The sequence below is a fragment of the Stegodyphus dumicola genome, chromosome 7 (assembly GCF_044657685.1).
Source record: "Stegodyphus dumicola isolate Sdum_Otavi_A_Nest chromosome 7, ASM4465768v1".
Lineage (NCBI taxonomy): Eukaryota > Metazoa > Arthropoda > Arachnida > Araneae > Eresidae > Stegodyphus > Stegodyphus dumicola.
In genome coordinates this window covers 121,559,125-121,581,304 of record NC_140774.1, presented here as the reverse complement: position 1 = coordinate 121,581,304, position 22,180 = coordinate 121,559,125, and the positions used below count along the sequence as shown (strand labels likewise).

Sequence of the window (22,180 nt, the reverse complement as noted above, 5' to 3'; positions counted from 1 at the left end):
CTTCAATATTTTTTTTAAACTTCTGTTATGCATAAGTAAAAAGCATATTAAACTTATCCTTTTGAGAATAAAAAATGCAATTTTAACTTTGTCAATTGATACCTAGAACAAAAGGCAAACTCTTCCCCATACTGAAGACAGCATAGCATAATAATAACTAAAACAGTTTAAAAAAAAAGACCTAGCATCAGGCTTACAGAAGTCTTAATGAGTCTAAAATATCATAAAATATTTAGTTAAAAAAAGTAGGTACACATATTACTTCTGAAAGATCAGATGATAACTTCATTAAATCATTGCCAACTAAATGTTACTGCATACACTAGCAAAGATATTGATGTAATATCCACTTTTTATGTTTTAGTGTACATTAGTAAATAAACAAATAAATAAATTAGTTTAAAACTATATATAAATAAATATGGCTCGAGAACAGTAATTGATTATATTCATGTAAAAGGGATAAATTCTGTTCTGTCTTATAAATAAAAAAATTATGGAATTTCATTAATGATAAACAGAATATATTTTCATTTTAATTTTGTTAAAGAGGTATATACTGATGTATCAGATAACTTAGAATGATATTTAGGGGAAGTTTAAAGTAATAAAGAAAATTTGCTGGGCAGTTCTCTATGCATATTGAATTAATGCAAATTTTTGCTTTAATTCAATGAAATTAGTGCAAATTAGTGCGTAGATAAAACTGGAAAATTGATCATGTTTCCCTCTCAGGTCTTGAATCAAACTATTTAGACAACTTCAGTTTTTGTCATACTTGATGCAAATTTCTAACTATGAAAAATATGGGATTCAGACTCCTTGAGTTCTAGATAGATACAGAAAACAGGTAACAAGTAAAGCAGATAAAAGACTCATTGAATCTATAACAGATAAGACTTATCAAGTCTGTTTGATATGCATTTACCATCACATTCCTCCCTTCTACAAATACTTGGTGACCAACACATATGAAAATAATCTTATGGCAAAATTTATCCCCTTTTTGAAAATTTTAAATATCAGATGATAACTTATTATTCTGTAATGGATTATTTACAGCAAATAAAATATAGTTCTTATTAAAAAATAAGTTAATATTTCTTGCCCATACCTTTTTTCAGAGAGCAGCTGTGAAGAAAGAGATGAACTAGTTTCACCAACTTGATTTACAGCACCATCTAAAGATGAAGACATTCCTAGGGGTTTAGGAGTTCTAATGGCTAAGAAAGAAAGGGAAAAAATGTTAAATACTTAAATAAAAACACATCAGAGCATATTCATCAAAAATTTCCTATTACAATATTTCAGGCAGAAGCAAAGATCCCAATACCGTAATAATAAGAAACACACTACAGTGTTAGTTCAGTATATGTCATATCTTTGAATGTATGCCAAATGAACTTTTCCAATCAAAAATAAAAGAAAAATAATTAATTCACTTTTATAAACTTTTATAAACAAAATTTATTATTCGAACAATGTTTAATGCTAAAATACAAATGGAGTGGGTGAAATATATAGTATACATAAATGAAGCACTGCACATGATACTGTGCATAAATGTTTTTCTGCTATCCAGAACAAAAGCAATGTTTCAACATCCTCTAACGGCTCTCATTTTTGTTTGATAAACGATTTTCCTCTTATCAACATGTTAGCTCATTTAACAACATCTTTTGTTTTTTTGCAATCACAGAAACTATCGTACTCGTAGGCAATAGCCAATATGCAAGCCATCTTCATACTTTTCAACATCAATCAACAACAAACATATTTTTAACCTCCATGGTAATCCTAGCCATTTTTTCATTGTTTGACCCTTCTCATTAACTTTCTTAAAACTCAGCAATAATGACAAAAAAAAAAAAAAAAAAAAAAAAAAAAAAAAAAAAAAAAAAGCAAACACACTTGAAAATTCGGAGCGACAGTGGTGCTTTGAGAGGGATAGACAAGCACAGTACTCACAGTTGTGACATGTCGAACTTAAGTCACATTCCAAACAAATGCTGTATACTTATACAAACATTTTCACACTCAAACAGGACATATACCAAACTGAACATACTTGAAAGAGAACGTTTATAGATGTACACCTTGCAGGAAAAAAAATGGCACAGTCTTATATCACCCGTTCTACTGGACCGATTGTCGACATTTAACTTGCATTTCCCTTGTCTTGAAAGTGCAACTTAGGATATACTATATTAGATTTAATTAGATTTATATATAGAATTGTTTTAGCATAGGTATTTTGACACAAAATCAGATTTTTTTAGAAATCGCATAAAATTTTTTTCCCATATTTCGATTCTATGACTCAAATTACACCTAGATATTAAATTTTGTAATTTTTCATGAGAAATTTATGGATAAAATAAAGAAATTATCTTGTCGTATTTCTTTCAGCAATTTGTAAAAACTTTTGCTGAATTAGTAAAACCCAAACAACACACCCTCCAGCAAATGTTCAGCTGTGATGAGATAGGGCTCTTCTGGAAGATGATGACAAGCAAAACTTACATAACGGCAGAAGAAAAGAAGATGCTAAGTCACAAGCCCATGAAAGATAGGTTGACTCTCATACATGTGGAAAATGTGAGTGGCGACTGCAAGGTCAAACCATTGCTCATATACCACCTAGAAAACCCCACAGTTTTCAAGACACATAAGGTTTCAAAAGAGAAGCTACAGGTTATTTAGCGGACAAACCCAAAGGCAGGGGTAACCAGCAAGTATTTTTGAGTAGATAATTTTTGGTCTTTTGTCATGTTGTTAAGAAATAACTTCAGGTTAGTGACTTATCTATGCAAGTCCTTGACAATGATGCTTGTCATCCACCAAACCTTGAGGATGACTTCAAGAAATTCAGCTTTATAAAAGATCATTACCATCCATCCAACACCCCTCCTATCCTACAGCCCATAGACCAATAGATGATCTCCAATTTTAAGAAACCTTTTACCAAAAAAAATGTTTAACACTATTTTGAGGTTACGGAGAACACAAACCTCACCCTTTGAGAGTTCTGGAAAGAACCCTTAGTGCCATATGCCTCAAAATTATTGATAGCCTGGCAGGATGTTGCAAAAAGAACCTTGGTCGCTGCATGGAAAAAGCTTTGCCATGACATTGTGACCGAAAGTGACTTTGAAGGATTAGGACCTGAACAAGAAGTGCTGGAAGAGCTTGTGTATCTTTGGAAGTCCATGGGCCTGGAAGCAGATGACGGAGGTATTAATGAGTTTAAATTGCACAGTTTGAAGAACTGATGATGAAGGAATTGCTGGAACTAGAGATACAGCAGCAAATAGAATTTCTGCATCAAACTAATGCAGAAGGAGCCAGAAGTGAAGGAGGCTACCTCTTCAAGTGAGATAAATGATGCACTGGCCCTGTGAGAAAAGTTTTGGACTATGTTAAAGAGAAACACCCTGAAAAGTTTGCAAATGGTCGTGCAGCAACACTCTTTAGTGACACCGTCATTTCAGAAGGATTCTAAAAGGGAGAAAGAAGCATAACTCTTTGGACAGGTTTCTATTGAAACACTGTTCAGATGAAAGTGATGAAAGCGTGGCAAAAAAGAACTACCAAACAAGAAAATAAAGTTGAGGGAAACAATTTAATATACATGTCATATACTATTTTGATATGTATACATCTGTCTATTTCTTTAATTTTCTTTTATTAGGTTTTAATTAAAAAGTAAATTATTAAGTTTTATTTTGATTATATACAACATTTGTTCGTTTAAACATATTTCTGTTATATTGAAAACACTTAACAAAAAAATTGGAATGATTTTTTTGGGGGGAACTGGCATGAATTAATTGCATTTCAATTAATTTCAATGGAGAAGATTGATTTGAGATATGAGAATTTTAACTTATGAGCTTGGTCACAGAATGAATTAACCTCGTATCTCAAGGTACTACTGTAAATATATATATATATATATATATATTTATTTTCAAATTGGCTTTAAGATATTTAAAATATAATAAATAATAATGCACAAAATATTACATAAAGTATGTATTTGTTCACTGTATTTTGTGCCATCAACAACACCATTTCATAAATTTTCTGCAGTTGATATAAATGTACATAGTGTTAAAAAATTCTGAGACTAAAGAGTTAATAAATAAATTTATCTTACTATAATTTTCTGTAGAATTGATTTTAGAGGTAGACTTCTTATTTTTCTTAACAGAGGGAACTTCAGGCAAGACAAAGTTTTCTTTATTAGAAGCATTTCTGGAAACACTGAGTGATGGAGAACTTGGTATAGAAACATCAAGTGAATCAAGAGAATCCTTTTGGGGACTTCCCAAAATAAGTAAATCTGAATTGGTTAAACTGTCCATTGACACACTTTTCGTAGCAGGTGATGAATCAAAAACAACTGATAAATTGCTGCTACACTGTAAATAATAATAATGTTAAAGCTTTTGAACAAATCCAAGATCATTACATGAAGGGAGGGAAGCAAGAAAAAGAAAATTTATCACATGACACTAAAAGTAATAATTAAGAATGCTGTTACATGTGTTTTTATAACAGAGAATCATGAATTATACAACATAATATTATGCAAGGAAAGAAACTCTCATTAAAGGTTTTATAAGCTTTCCAATACATTTCTATTCATTAAAAGTTCATAACTGTTAGCAGAAATTAAATATTTAAAATCTAACAGAAAATTAATCAAATTCATAACTTCACATATAAAATATTTTGCATAGAATGATGAAACAGTTTCCATTCAATAGCACTGTGAATAGATGCATGATTGTAATAATATTTTTAAATTATTAAATATTCCTCAAGGTGAACCATGAGTAGGACATCAAGTTCATAACTGTAAGCAGAAATCAAATATTCCAAAGTTCCTCAAATTCATAACCTATTCATAACCTCAAATTCATTCCTAGCCAAAGTTCCTCAAATTCATAACTTCATGTATAAAATAATTTGCATAGAACAATGAAACAATTTTTATTCATTAGCACTGTGAAGAGATATATGATGTGTAATAAGATTTTTAAATTATTAAATATTCGTCAAGGTAAACCATGAGCAGAACATCAATATTACACTTATAAGGAAATACAGAACACAAACCCTCGAGCCTTACGTATGAATGAACTTATATCTTTGATAAGAATCTAGTACTCTGCTTCTGCAAACTGCCATATTGTTCAGACAGACATGTTTTAGAATTATAATGTAAAAAATTGCATGTGTTTATTAACCATTTCACCGTACTACAAAAATAAAACTTTTTGGCTTTGAAATTGACTTGGAAATGTTTCTATTCTAAATTTATTTTTTAAATGAAAAAGTACAAAATGCACTGCTTAATCAATTACAGCAAAGCATGTAAAGTTTGCCTGTTTGAAGCACGGTATGTTAAGGTAAACTAGATATTATTTATATTACACTTGGAGAAAAGTACAAAACTCCCATGCAACCACCCTGCTCACTGGGAAATGAATCTAGGTGAAACTATACTTCGCGACAAGCTAACGTGAGAACACATACAAGGCTAAAACGAACTTTTCACAGCTTTTCACCCTGTTCTTCAAGTTATCCATACGCAGTAAAATGCCCGCAGATATTCAATTCCTCCAATTTGCTACAAATTTGGCGACTTCTTGCCAAATTCAGCGTTTTTAAATAACAATCTTTTTATGCATTGAAGCTGCAGTTGAAATTGATAGTTCATCATAGTGTAAAATGTAGGGCATGTTATTCATTGTCTTATTTTATGTGAAATATTTCACTATTATCTAAATGTGATGAATACTAATTTGATGATATTTGAAACTTGAAATTCTTTGCAGTTTTTGTCAAATTTTTTTTCCCCCAAGACCATTTGCTTAGTTAAAAGTTAAATATATAAAGTTGGAAAATCTGGTAGTAAGTTATTTTCTTTTAATTTTTAAGAGTTTATGCGGCTTGTTGCTACCAAAACAGTGAACAAGAGGAAATTTTTTTTTTAAAAAATTTTTAAAGACGTTAATTTGATTTTAATTTGCGATTGTTTAAAAAACTCTGATAATATTTTATAGCAGACATTTATATCCTCTATTAATTGTCTCCTAAGACACACACATTTCCAGTCAGTCTCAGAAAATCACATTCCTACAATACATTTTTATCCTATCTTTCTGATTACTGTTTAAAATCAAAAATAAAATGAAAAAAAAAAAAAGACTGGAAATTGAGATCTTCCGATTGTAGTCTACTAAAGAGCTCACTATTAAAAGCATCAAGGTATTAGAAAAATATTAAAGCTTTAAAATTGTGAAACAAACATTAAAATTAAGAATCAAATGATCTTATACCAATTAATTAATCATATAGCGATTAATTCCACTAACCAATTAAAATTATAACATTAGAAATGTCTTATATTAGTTACAACAAAGTGCAAATATTCATAAGAACTAAAAAAGTATAAAAAAATTTAAATTCTTAAGAGCTGCATTTATTGCTTTTAAGACATTTGCTGTATTAAATGACAGTTTGCTTGTATTTTAAAATTAAAATTTTTATCCTTTGATGAATGAAATGTCTATGCGTGATGGGGCGTGAAAGATGGGTCTTTTGCTTCGCGCTAAGGAATATATTGCTTTTACATCTCTCAATTTACAAAAAGCAGACTGATTCAGCTCACTGAGAAACTGCGAATTATATGTGAATGACTATATAAGTTATCGTCTATGACTGCATAATTTAGGCAAAAACCATACATTTCCTTTGAGGTATAAAAACAACAAGCATAGCATATGAAAAAAATCTGGTTATTAGTTTCCTTAGATGAAATCATCTGCAAGTCAAGTGCATTAATGATAGAGTTGCTTAAGCCGTGAAACACTGGTAGTATGCAGCGAGTTGGTTGTAATGGCTTTTGTAAGCTCTGAACTCTGAACTGTCCCTCAGTGTGTTGTATAAAAAAAGGTCCTTTACCCTTATAAATTCCCCATGAAGCCATCTCTTCCTTTAGACAGAAACCCTTGTTCCTTCTACCATAGTTAATTTAATTGATCAGTACTTCCGTATTAGTTAGGTTAGGTAATTTGAATATAGCAAAGCACACAATATCCGACTAAGGGGTGAGATGCATTTCGTGGAGGACTTTCTAAAGGAAACAAGCTCGTATTCACGTTACACATGGGAAAACCACCAAAACCAAACATGAATACAGCCCGTTCGCTTGCGCTCAAACGATTCAGCGATTTAAGTACTCAGCTACTGGTGCGACACTTCCATATTATATTTTCTAAGGGATTTGTTAGCTTGTATAACAGTTATAATGTTATTTATAACTGTTTATAGGTCTGCCTTTTTTTTGGGGGGGGCCTTTAAAACGGCTGTCGCATTTTTAATTTGTGACATCGAAAAGGTTTTTTTTTTTTTTTTTACCTGAGGTATTCAATCCCACAAAGATTATAACAAGTAACAATATCGTTATTGTATTTATTAGGAAAATGCCGTCTCGTAATTGACAAAAACATTCATTACGATAATCTTAGTGATACTATTTATTCAGGTTTATGAGGTTTTCCAGCTTTATGAGGTTGAAAATTATACACATATGTTGAAGATGAAGCAGATACCATAACAATTACTTTTTACTCCTCCCGGTCAGTGAATAAATGAATGCCCTAACTGCTTTTCTCGTCAAGAGTGGGGTGAGGTCGGGGTTGCTGGAATTTGCAGTTTCGCCAATAATGCCAAGAAAAGGGGATATCTTCCTACTGGTCATTGAATGATTGACACGATTTAGGAAATTTTTAAACAAAAAGCTGGATGCAACGTAATCTATCGTTTGACACATTTTTTTTCTTTCCGTTCTCTTTGTTCAACAGTCTTCATATGTCACAGCATAAATTTTACAATATTACTTCTTGAAATGGTAGAACTATATTCTACAGTGGACGCATACACTTTCTACTATATACAGTGTTCTCAACTTAGGTTGACCTGAAGTATAACTGTGTTTGGTTGTTTTATCTACTCAGACATGGCTGGGAACAAAAAACATAAAGTAATCAATGAAAGATACATTTTAATTTTACAGTCAATTATGAATTACTGGAGGCAGATTAGGTGGGAATTAATCAGGCCCTGTCATAAAAAAATATTAAATCTGTTTTGAAAAATGATATGAAAATTACTATGACAACAACAACAACCACCCCCTCCCCCCCCCAAAAAAAAACCCTACTCACTGTTTTTTGCCCCAGGTTTGACCTCAAAAAAGGTCTAAGTTCTGTTGTAAATATTTTCTTTAATATCATTTAAAACTTCCTTCTGTTATTTCTAATTATATTCATTCTTCTGTTATTTATCATGCATTTTTTGTTTTGAATATTGATTTAATTTACAGTAACCAATAAACTTATCCAGATTTTCATGTTTAACTTTATCAAATTAACTGTGATTTCGGGTTAACTGATCATCTTGAGCAGAGGTTCCCAACAAGGTCCACACTGACCTCCTGGAGTTGAATGAAATTTTAAAGGAGATCAATGAAGATCAAGGAGTCAACAGCTGAATATGCATCAGAAACTGATCAGCATAATCGAGATTGCACTGATTGAAAAAAAGGGGCTTTAATTAATAAAATTGTGAATTGTTTATTGATATAAAACTTTATCATGCAGTAAGGAAGAAATCATACAAAATAAATATAAGGGAGAAAATACACTAAAATTATTTAATATATTTAAAAAGTCAATAATATTTTTAAAATATATAATTTTTATACAATAGGCGTACTATAAAAAGTAAAACACAAGAACATAAGCATACACACATAAAAAATACAAAGAAAGCAAAACTAGAATGGAAAACAAGAAACAGGTTGAACATTTTTGAGTGAGGGATTTTAAAAATTAAATTAAGCAATTTTATGCCAAATATTAATAACAGCACCAATTCATCAAGTGCAGCTATTACATTAATTAAATATGAGCTTTTGTGAAATTAGATGTGATTTTACTTTATAAACTTGTTTATATTTATAAAATAAAAAATAATAATAGTGTAAAAATAATTATACATAAATTTAATGACTCATTTTTGTTTATATTCTTATTATTAAGTACAGTTTACAATACAGTTATACTTTGTAATATATATTATAGAGAAAAATATAAGGGAGTCGATGAAAAACTATCACTTTAAAAGGGGGCTGATGCAAGAAAAAGATTGGAAATCTCTGATCTTGAGTATTATTCCAGTTAATCAGATGTTGACTTAAATTTACATCCATTGATGCTACTTTATAAACCCATCATTTAGAGAAAAGTGTACAATTTAGTATGGGTAAAAGTTTCAATCATGGCCGCACTGGTGCTTTTGTTTGTTCTGGTATTACTTGTCGGGTGGTAGTCTATAGTGAAATGGTGGCAAAACCACAGCAGAAGTCTTTTTGTGTTCTACAGTTGGCAAAACTAGAGTTCATTGTAACAGTTCAGTGAGCATTTCGCTATCAATATAATAAACAACCACCGCATCATAAGCAAATTTACGAGTGGAATCGAAAATTCGTAGAAGATGGTTGCAACTGCAAAAGGAAAAGCACGGGACATCCTTGCACATCGAACGAGAATGTCAAGCATATTCATACACTTTACGTAAGGAGCCCAAAGAAATCCACATCGCGAGCAAGTAAAGAACTTAAAATTCCTCAACCAACGGTATGGCGAGTTCTAAAACATCGTCTGCACATGAACCCATACAAACTGCAGTTATTGAATGCATACCATAATTGTAAACTTTTCTCTATCCATTAACGTTAGAATCATGTTTCTATCTTTGTAGTTTGGAAGAAATAAATGTTTGAAATCTGCTTTTTGAACAACCCTGTATATCAACAAAAACAAATAATTTTTATGATGGGAAATATTAGCAGAATTGCATTATTTAACAAAATAAAAGCAATGCATGTTCCATTCTTAAAACATAGTAGACAGTACTCTGTTGAGTTGTTGTTGTACACCTTCAGCTGAATTTTGAAGAAATCTCATACCATTTATATTGACAGAAATTCATTTATTATTATTCTTACAGACGTCACATAGGCTGAAGAATAGCAACTTGTCAAACACAGCAAAGCTTGAATTCCACTTTGCTGCATCATAGCACACCTCAAAAGTATTAGAATACCAATAACCACCTACTGAAGCTCCAAGTGTGCACTTCAAATACTTATTCTCAAAGTTTGAAATAAATTACTTAACACATTCTATTTAAATGCAAATTATAAGAAATTGCATAAATTTTAGTTTCAAGCAAATGTGAAATTTTATACATTTAAAAAAAAGCTAACATCAAAGCTGACCATTAAAAAATTTTCAGTTTCATGCTGCACATTTAGCATCTCAAAATTAACAAATCAAGGAAAAGCTCATTGCATATCTCAAAATTTGGAAGCAGCGTTCTGAATAATGATTAAAATATAGACAAGAAAACACACCTGAATATGTATTAACTTATGTTTCCATGTTTTAATTGTGCATGAGTAAATACATGGAATATTATAATTAAAATATGGAAATCACATATCGTTATAACATAGAATTTTTCAATTTTAATCCCATGATATGTATTTTACAATTTTTCGGTTGAACTATATTTTATATGTATATTAGACTTCTGCATCTTTTTTATAAAAACATTTATTTTTAAGAATGATGTACAAAAGATGACATGTAAACTGTGAAAAATTAAAAAGTAAAAAAAAAAAAAAAAAAGAGGTTGTTAAATTTAAGTACATGTGTACCCACACAAAAAAGGGGGGGGGAAGAAAGAAAGAAACAAAAAGAGGAAATGTTCTGTTTCACATTTGAAGGGGCTTATGAATAATTTACATACTATAATATTAAACATACTATAAATACCACTTTTAATGAGACTTTGTTTTGGCCTACATATTGTACAAACTATTTATATATTTTAAATAAATAGTTATTTACTTACTTGCATTTTTTACATTAAATTTATGATAGAAGTTGCCAAGGTTAATAATACTATCTTGTCAAAAAAAAGACTACTTGACAAAATTAGAATGTTTTCTATTCTACGAGAATAGAAAACATCTGAATCTTGTGCAACAAATTCCCTCCCCCCCATTCTTTGAAAATCAATGCTATTTTAAATACAGGAAAGCTGAAATTATATTAAAAGATATAATTTTTATTAGGCTGCAAGTTTCCTGAATTCATCAGAATGATAAGGTAAACTCTAAAATAATAAAGCTAAACCACTGTTATATGCATTCAAATTATTTACAGTTATTGGCAATAGATTAGGTTAACTGATTATGGTAAAGCACACGGCTATCTGCCTAAGAAGCATCATGCTTTTGTGGAGGACTTCCTAATGGAAACCAACTTGCACTCACATGGCACACAGGAAAAACTATAAAAACACTAATGCAGCTAGCTCATTCCCTAGACATGGAAAAAATCAAACCGTCAGTGTTTAGAAAACTTATTCAATTGCCACTAGTGGGCTTATTAGTGCAGCAATTAATTTGAGTAGTATCACACAGCAATTCAATATAGGTACAAAACATGCTTATAGCAGTAAAATTAGATTTGATAACAATATTTTTTATATAAATCTGTACAAAATATTTCCATTGAAGTTTTCAGTTTTCTAAGTAGAAAAGATCCCCCCACCCCCCAAAAAAATTGATTGCTCGGTTTTTCAAAATTATAAGAGTCAATAGATTTAAGAATAACTAAATTTTACAACTCCCTGACATCCCAGCTAGCTACAGTGATACACTCCTAGCTACAGAAATGAAATGGGAAAAAAAAAACTGAAAATTATATGTGTTAAGAAAAGTAAGTTAAAGCAACTTAACTTTAGATGTCTTGAAAATTACATATGTTATGAAAATTATGTTAAGACAACATACTTTAGATTCCTTAAGGACAAGACGCTGTTTGATTAATGAAACAGGTTCTCCAGCTCTTTTTCTTGATAGAAGAGATAAATATGTAGCTGCTAAATAATCAAACTTCTTCTGCAAAATAATTATAATACAATAAGAATTTGACAATAAATAAATAAATAAATAAATAAAATAAAAAAATAATAATAAATCAAAATAAAAACATGTTTGACAAATGCGAAAAAAAAACACTTTAAAGTGCATAATTTGGTAATTTGGGTTATTGATTAAATTATGACATGATTTTGAAAAAAACAAATCAATTTAATATTTGATTCATTATTTTACATTTTCCAAAATATCATTTTGTGCTTTTTGGTAAATGGATTTGGTTCTATAATTTTCCTTAAAAATTTTATAATGATAAAAACTTGGGGAAAAAAACTTGCATTCATCGAAGCGATTTTAAACAAGAAAAAAATTCATAATAGATGTGAATGTAATTGTAGAGATAAATGTGTAATTTACAGAACTGAAGCAAAATTAAATAATCCACTAAATGTTAAAAGCAAAAATAAATACAAATACAGTACAAAGTCCGAAATCCGGACTTTCATTATCCAGAATGAGCTAAAATCCAAACCTCAAAACCACCAAGAACGTCTTTCCAGTAGGCTTTATGCATGCGCATTTCATTCCCCCCTCTGCGCATAATAAAACATCTGGAGAGTCCCGATTCTTAATATCCCTTGGACACTAAATAAAATACCTTGTTATTGAAGAAACAATCATTTTAGCATAAATTTGTACAATCAGTAATTTGGCTCTGTTGATGCATATCTGTTTGGCCCACATCTCAGACCGAAATATTCAACAGAGATACATCATTAATCAAATGCCAACTGGCGAATCATTATTTATCATACTTTCCTTTCATCACCGCATGTTTATCAGCACATGACAACTTGAGTAATGACTCATGTAGCGATGCCTAAACAATTTTTTTATGTAACTGAATAACGAAGTATGGTAACCTTTTATGTTAACATTACACTTGCCAATGATTACAGATTTAAGTTAAATGTGCTAAAAATGTTGACAAGGAAAAATGTGACAAAAATTTCTTTCAATATGCTAAAAATAGATTTTGTTGATGATACTCATAGACTTAAAGATTACATTTTGGGATATTTGAATTAAGAATAACTAAATTTTTATTCACATAAACCCAGAGCCAATGCCATGGCTCGTACGGCAGCACTGGGTTGCAGAATTTAGGACCCACAGAAACTGCATCAGACGGTAAGATATCTAGTGCCGGCCATCAATAAAGCTTACATATATGTGAGAATTTATATATTCAGAACTCTGAAAAACCTTAAGAATGTAAAATAAATAGACATAAGTATAATAAATTACTAAACTAATACAATTCAAGCTTAACTGTGTCAGTGCGCAATAGAAGCAAGATAAAATTTAACAGAACAACTTGTTAGTTGCCAAGCGCATGATGCATAGCCAAATATGTATAGTGAACGATAACTAAATTTGATGATAATAGCCGTGAATTTTAAAGGTTTCAAATATCGCAAAACAAAGGTGAAATTTTCAAATTAACAGATTTTGTAAAGAAATATGGAGAAGCGATAATAAATGAAGATGATATAAAAGAAGTTTTTCATTGTGATGACAATGCTTCTCAATCATCAATCAAATTAATGAATGGCAAAATCTGTAGTATGGTTCTAGATCCAGAAAATACCAATAATGATAGTGAAGAAAGTGATAGAGAAGTTACTGAAAACGAAAAAATTTTGATTGACAAATTAGTCGGAGTTCTCGACACAATAGCTACAAAATTTCAACAATGTAACTAAACAAGAGATTATGTCTGTCTACAGAATTAAAGAGAAAGTTTTAGCACAAAAAATGAAGCAACTTAAACAACTTACATTAAAAGAAATGTTTAATAACGTAAACAAATAAATATTAAGCTTTTTTTGTTTGTAAATTTTGATACCCTTTAGATCATAAATACTTCATTATTTAAAAAATCACGATTTCTTACTTTTAATTATATAATTTCTACATACCACCTTACTAGATTTAAACTGATGATCTAATATCCGGAATCGCCGAAGTCCCGACGAGTCCGGATTTTGGACTTTGTACTGTATATATGCTAAAAAATCACTTAAAGAAAAATTTACTTTTCACAAGCTGAGTTCCATTTAGAAATGATAATACTGTGTCTTTTATTAAAAGAATTTTTCATCAAAATTTGTTTTATAGCAGGGGTTCCCAAAGTGTGCACTGTGACACCCTGGGGTGCCATGATGTATATATCAGAATTTATATATTCAGAACTCTGAAAAACCTTAAGAATGTGCAAGAAATAGACATAAGTATAATAAATAACTAAACTAATACAATTCAAGCTTAATTGTCTCAGTGCACAATAGAAGCAAGATAAAATTTAACGGAACAACTTGTTGTTAGTTGCCAAGCTCATGATGCATAGCCAAATATGTATAGTGAACGATAACTAAATTTGATGATAATAGCCGTGAATTTTAAAGGTTTCAAATATCGCAAAACAAAGGTGAAATTTTCAAATTAACAGATTTTGTAAAGAAATATGGAGAAGAGATAATAAATGAAGATGATATAAAAGAAGTTTTTCATTGTGATGACAATGCTTCTCAATCATCAATCAAATTAATGTATGGCAAAATCTGTAATATGGTTCTAGATCCAGAAAATACCAATAATGATAGTGAAGAAAGTGATAAAGAAGTTACTGAAAACGAAAAAATTTTGATTGACAAATTAGTCAGAATTCTCGACACAATAGTTACAAAATTTCAACAATGTAACTAAACAAGAGATTATGTCTGTCTACAGAATTAAAGAGAAAGTATTAGCACAAAAAATGAAGCAACTTAAACAACTTACATTGAAAGAAATGTTTAATAATGTAAACAAATAAATATTAAGCTTTTTTTGTTTGTAAATTTTGATACCCTTTAGATCATAAATACTTCATTATTTCAAAAATCACGATTTCATATTTTTAATTATATAATTTCTACATACCATCTTACTAGATTTAAACTGATGATCTAATATCCAGAATCACCGAAGTCCTGACAAGCCCGGATTTCGGACTTTGTACTGTATATATGCTAAAAAATCACTTGGAGAAAAATTTACTTTTCACAAGCTGAGTTCCATTTAGAAATGATAATACTGTGTCTTTTATTAAAAGAATTTTTCATCAAAATTTGTTTTATAGCAGGGGTTCCCAAAGTATGCACTGTGGCACCCTGGGGTGCCATGATGTATATGTCAGAATTTATATATTCAGAACTCTGAAAAACCTTAAGAATGTGCAAGAAATTGACATAAGTATAATAAATAACTAAACTAATACAATTCAAGCTTACTTGTCTCAGTGCACAATAGAAGCAAGATAAAATTTAACAGAACTTGTTGTTAGTTGCCACGAGGCCCCTTCTTGCTTCATGGAGGGCCAAGACTTACATTGAAAGCTTGGCCAGATTTTTTATTAAATATACTTCCATTTCTTAAAATAATAGTTCCTTAAATTTTTCTCAATATTTTTATTTCAGTTGGTCATCTAATTCCATTACAATTTTATTTTTCCTTTTCATCTAAAGTAACTCTTGGTCTCAATTTCATTTTTTAAAGCGGTATTTTATTCTATCACTTAGTTCTTTCAGTTTGCAATATTTATATATTGTTGCATCAGATTGTACTTGATTATTCTCATACATTTTTTGCACCTATTACTTCCTGTCACAAGATTGCTATATTTAATTTCACAACAATAGCATGTGTTAGCGTATTTTTTTAATTCAGTATCAAACTCAGGAAAAGATGGGTAAAGTCATACAGCCTTATACATTTATGAAAAAGTTGTGTTATCAGCCGATAGATGGCATTGTAGAAAAGCCGCCGATAGGGGGCACACGATATCAATCGAGAATCGGGAAGCGAGAGATTAGGATTGATGTTAAGAATGTTCCGTAATGATATGTATATATTTATTGTAATAATAAAGCATTTATAAAATGCAAGAGTTGTCCCGACTGAATGAAAAGTAAAAGCCCGACTTACCCCTAGCCGTCTTGAGATTGATAACGAAGATTAAAGCTAACATTTTCAGAAGTGGGATGATTGATGTAAGTACGCATTGAATGACTCGCGTACCAAGAAAGTGGAAGAAGGGGTAAGTTTCGTTTTTAAAGATTTGAATGCATGCAAACTGTAGAATAATTCTAACAGAATTTAGAAGTATAGAATTATATTATTAGGTAATATTATGGATGAGAATACAAAGAAAGCTTTAGATAAAGCAAAAATGAAACGTAAAACATTAAGAAGGTTAACAACACAAGTAATTAACAGAATATGTGAATTATTAGAACAGGATATTGTACATACAAAATCATTAGAAGAATGTGAATCTACAAGAAAAAGCAGATCAGATATTTAAATTAGATCTAGAAATTGAGAATTTAATTCCTGAAGTATCTGATCTGGAAACAGAAGTCGAGAATAATCAGGAATACACAGAACGTATAATCTACGCGAAATCGAAAGTTAAGAATTATTTTCAGAATTCAGATAGAAATAAGGGAGATTTTTCGTTGAAGAATAATTCTTCACTTATTTCGAATAGTGAACCAGACAAACCCAGAATAAATTTGCCGAAACTTCATGTAGAACCGTTTGAGGGTAATTTAGAGAAGTTTCAGGAATTTTGGTCACAGTTTGACAATGCGATTCACAGTAACGAACGCTTATCTAAAGTAGATAAATATAATTATCTTAAAGCTTTCTTGAAAGGACCAACCTTAATTAGTATTCAAGGACTATTGGTATCGGAAAATAATTATGATTTAGCAGTTGAATTGCTTAAAGAAAGATACGGGAAAAAATAAATTATTGTAAGATCTCACATTAACCATTTTTTAAATTTAAGTGCAGTAAAATCAGCTTCGTATTTGAAACAGTTAAGGGAGTCATACGATACGATAGAAATCCAAGTACGGGGTTTACAAACTCTTGGTGTCGAACTGAATTCATATGGAAGTTTGTTGTTTCCACTACTAACCAAACTTATTCCAGTTTCCATTGTGCTAGATTTTTATAGACAGCATGAAAAAGACGATTCTTGGAATGTAACAGAATTATTAAAATTTCTTAGAAGAGAAATAGAAACGTGAGAACGAACATTTTTGTTTCAACAAACACAGGAAAATAATGAATCAGTTAAAAGCGTAGACTATAAACTGTCAGTTAATAAATTTTCGGAAAAGGGGAATAGATTTCAGAAGTTTAAAGGGAAGCAGCAATATTCGATTCCTAATGCAAACGCACTGAGCACATTTCAGAAAATTTGCATTTTTTGCAATAATTCTGAGCACAGTTCCGAAAATTGTGATAAGGAACGCGAACAGAAATTAGAAAGTTTAAAGCAGAACGGGAAATGTTTTCTATGTTTCCAAAAATTTCACGTGGTCCGCTTATGTAAATCAAAAGAGCGCTGCACGACATGTAAGCGTAAACATTCTAGCTTAATTTGTGACGCCAAATGCCTCCCGCGTCAGACAGAGAGTCGCGAAGAAATGAAGAATGACAAAATGAAAAATCAAGATAGTGTCGCGATGAATCATGATGGATTATCTGACATTTCAAAGTATTTGAAGAAAGCAATAATTAACGAAAGTGAACTGATCGAATGTTTGATTGATACTGGAAGCGCTGTCAGTCTATTAAGATTTTCGGTCTTTTCGAAATTACGATTACCAGCAACTACAGATAGTGAAAGAACTGATATCTTAAAATTAGTAAATGAATTTAGGGATTGCTTTGCTCTTAATTTAAGTGAATTAGGTTGCACGAACGTAATAAAAATGGACATCAAAGAAATTGACGGGAATAAGCCTGTGTCTTCTCGCCCATACAAAACGAATGCAGCTGAACGTAATGCAATAAAAGAAATTGTTAAGGAATGGAAAGATAATGGGATAGTTTCCGAAACTAGATCGCCTTACGCTAGTCCAGTGTTACTAGTAAAGAAAAAAACAGGGAAATACAGACTGGTAATTGATTACCGCAGACTTAATAGTCAGACGATAAAGAATAAGTTCCCTTTGCCTCGAATAGATGATCTTTTAGAATGTTTAGCAGGATGCAAAATTTTCACTACTCTGGATTTAGCCCATGGCTATTTGCAAATACCCTTAAGTGAAGAAGCTAAATTGAAGACGGCGTTCATTACTCCAGATGAAACAGGACAGTTCGAAAGGATGACATTTGGATTAGTAAATGCTCCTGCTGAGTTTCAGCACCTAATGTCATATGTCCTAGGCCCCTTGTTGAATACTAAGGTGTTGTGTTATATGGATGATATACTTATTCCTGCAAAATCTTGGGAAAAGATTATTTTCAAATTAAAAGAGGTATTAGAATGCCTACGAAAAGCAAATTTAACCTTGAAATTATCTAAATGTGAATTTGGGAAAACAGAAGTACATTTCTTGGGTTTTATTATAAACGAAGATGGTATTAAACCGGGATCTAGAAAAATAAAAGCCATAACAGAATTTCCGGAACCAAAGAATGTGCACGAGGTGCGAAGATTTTTGGGCCTGACTGGATTTTTCAGACAATTTTTGCCGAAGTATGCATTAAAGAGCGAACCATTGACCAGATTGACAAAGAAGAATTCAGACTTCGAGTGGAAGCAAGAACAAAAGAAGTCATTCGAACTATTGAAGAAACAACTGACTGATAAGCCCATATTAGCTCACTATCAACCGCATGCAGATACTGAAGTCCATTGTGATGCAAGTGCAGAAGGTTTGAGTGGAATGCTAATGCAACGTGATGAAGATCGAAAATGGCATCTTGTTTATTGCGTCAGTAAGAAAACAACAGAAGCAGAGAAAAAGTATCATTCTAGCAAATTGGAGTTAATGGCCATCGTATGGACGTTGGACAGGTTAAGACAGTTCTTAATCGTCATAAGATTTACAATTATTACTGACTGTCAAGCTCTAATATATATGAATGCGAAGAAGACTACAAATCCTCAAATAGCCCGTTGGTGTAGTTTGATTCAAGAATATGATTTTGAGATAAAGCATAGGTCAGGAAAAAGACTGTCACATATTGATGCTTTGAGCAGAGGTTCTGTATCAGAAGCTGATGATACGATGACGAGAATAGCTGAAAATTTTGAAGTTTGCCAGTCCCTAACCAAAGAAGAGCAAATACTAATGATACAACATGCTGACCAAGACCTGAAAAGAATTATCGAAATTTTCAAGAAGAAACAAGAGGAACGAACTGCTGAGGAGAAAAAAATAATTATGAATTACGTGTTTAAGAAGAATAGACTGTTTTGGAAAACCATAGTGGATGGAAAGGAAAGACTGCTCTATGTGATTCCAAAAAGCATGAGGAAGAGTGTAGTGGTGAAATTCCATGATTTATTTGGTCACTTTTCTGTGGATAGAACAGTTAGCAAAATTAAGGAATTATATTGGTTTCCAAGCATGAAACGATACGTACGAAGACACATATCAGCATGTATTGAGTGCCTTATGAATAAAGCGACAGGTGGCAAGCAATAAGGACTGTTACATCCCATAAAACCTGGTAAAACACCGTTTGCTATTGTTCACATGAATCACTTGGGTCCTTTCGTAAAGAGTTCGAGAGGTAATCAAGAACTATTAGTGATAATTGATAACATGACTAGGTTCGTGAGAATTTTTGCAGTTAAGAATACTAGTGCTAAAAATGTTTTACAGTCTTTGAAGAATTTTGTTAATGATTTTGGACTACCGGAAAGAATAATAAGTGATAGAGGATCTTGTTTTACTTCTCACCAATTTAAGCAGTATTGTACAGATGACAGAATACATCATACTTTGAATTCTACCAAATACCCCCAAGCTAATGGTATGGTAGAGCGCGTCAACAGAACAATTTTAGGAACGATAATGACAAGTTTGATGGATAAACAACACAGAGATTGGGATTCAAAAATAAAAGAGACAGAAAGAAATCTTAACAACATGGTAAACAAAACTACGAATAAGACTCCATTCGAAATGCTACATGGGTATTCTCCCAGATTTAATGATGGAATACTTAGGAAGTTAGCAGATGAAGATTCAGATGCATGGAAAGACCAGCGAGGAATCCAAGAGCAAGCACGAGGAAGAATTGAGGAACAGCAAGTGAAAATGAAAAAGAGATTCGATGGGAAGAGGTGTCGTACACTAATATTCGAGCAAGGAGAAATAGTTGTAATGAGATGTGCTCCTAAGTCTACAGGTAAACCTACCAAAACACAGCCGAAATATCGAGGGTCATTTATAATAATGGAAATATTACCTAGCGATACCTACAGAATAACTCAACTAGAAGCGAAGAATCGAGGTCACTACTTCACTACCACTGCTCACGTGAGCCAGCTGAAGCCATGGAGGTGCGATCTCAGCTCTGACGATGATGATGACGACGGCGACGATGAAGATACTGACCAGTTATCAAGCTTAATTTCTCGACGGAATCCAATCAGATCTATTCATAAGAACTGATGGAAGTGCTCTACCCTGTGATTAAGGTGAGATCTTTCCTTTTTTTTGTGTATGTGCTTATCTACGAATGCTTGCTGATAGAAAACTTTAGAAACTTTGAACTTTTGAACATTAATTGACTTTGAACTTTTGAACATTAGCTGAAAGACTTTAGTGCATTTTGAATCATTTTAGGACTGAAAAAAAAAATGAGTTATTTCATATATATAATGTATTTGTAATGATTTACAGAAAATTTTTGATTATTATGCTAATGTATAAAATATGTGAATTTATGTATGTGAAAATATTTTAGTAAGTTTATTATCATATCAAATTTTAGTATAATGTGTATTCCTCTTAGTGTATTAGTAATATGTATGTTTAGTATTGTGTATAAGAGTCGAAGTAGAAAATTGTATTAATTATAAAATTGATTTGTACTCCGAACAATCGGGAGAATGACCGAATGTTATCAGCCGATAGATGGCATTGTAGAAAAGCCGCCAATAGGGGGCACACGATATCAATCGAGAATCGGGAAGCGAGAGATTAGGATTGATGTTAAGAATGTTCCGTAATGATATGTATATATTTATTGTAATAATAAAGCATTTATAAAATGCAAGAGTTGTCCCGATTGAATGAAAAGTGAAAGCCCGACTTACCCCTAGCCGTCTTGAGATTGATAACGGAGATTAAAGCTAACAGTTGTGATTTTAATGAACTATAGCAATAAATTGATCAATCCTTACTGATATTTTCGAAAATGAAAAGATTTTACTAAACAAGGAAACAGATAGTAACAATAGTTCAAGTTTGAGCGGCAAGGCTTCAACAACTAGTGGAGAAGAAAAGAGGCAAAAATGTCGTTAACTACAAGGAAAGTTACTTTGATTTTGCTTTTACTTCAATAGAAGTAAATAATGATGAAAGACAAGATGACAGATGTGTTGTTTCTTTAAAAATCTTTGCACTTGAAAGTATGCATGCAAGCAAGCCAAAGCTAATCGAGACCATTCACTCTAACATGGTCGACAAATCTCGTAATTTTTTTATGAAGTTGTAAGATTTACAAAAGTAAGGCAGTGTATTAGCTAAACAAGAGTGTTCCAAGTAATGCATGGCTAGCATCTTTCAAGGTAGCTCACAGATTGATGAAGTACTAAAAACCACACACTACTGCAGAAGAGCTACTCTCATCATGGTTAATATTATGGTGGGAAAACTCATTTCTAAGGCTTCTATATTGAACAACACTATTAGATGAAGAATTCAGTGTATAGCTCGGAATCTCAACGATCAGTTGACAGAGAAACTCAGTCTGCAGCTAGACGAGGCTACTGACAGTAATAAAGATGCAAATCTTATACATTATGTATGCTTCTTGAATGGTAATATTACTGTTGAAGATTTTCTGTTCTGTAAGAACATCATTGGAAGTGCAAAGGCTCAAGACTTGTTCAAAATGCTTGACAAATTTATAGAAAATAATTTAAATTGGAAAAAGTGCATCTGTGTATGTATTGATGGTGCTTGATCAATGTCCAGTCTCTATGCAGGACTGGAGGCACATATTTACAGCAAAACCCTGCATGCTGTGTGGACCCATTGCAATATTTACTGGAAAGCACTTGTATTG

At 31.5% G+C, this 22,180-nt stretch overlaps 1 protein-coding gene across 4 annotated transcripts in view; it reads right to left on the bottom strand.

Moving 5' to 3' along the window:
• The window catches only part of LOC118185907 (maternal embryonic leucine zipper kinase-like), a 139,370-nt gene that overhangs the window by 28,434 nt on the left and 88,756 nt on the right, over positions 1–22,180 (bottom strand). For all 4 annotated transcript variants that reach the window (XM_085820771.1, XM_085820772.1, XM_085820769.1 and 1 more), the window contains 3 exons: positions 11,942–12,049; positions 4,160–4,424; positions 1,115–1,223 (listed from right to left, as the gene is read on the bottom strand). In XM_085820771.1, the coding sequence (XP_085676897.1) occupies positions 1,115–1,223; positions 4,160–4,424; positions 11,942–12,049 (482 nt within the window). The remainder of the gene's footprint in view (positions 1–1,114; positions 1,224–4,159; positions 4,425–11,941; positions 12,050–22,180) is intronic.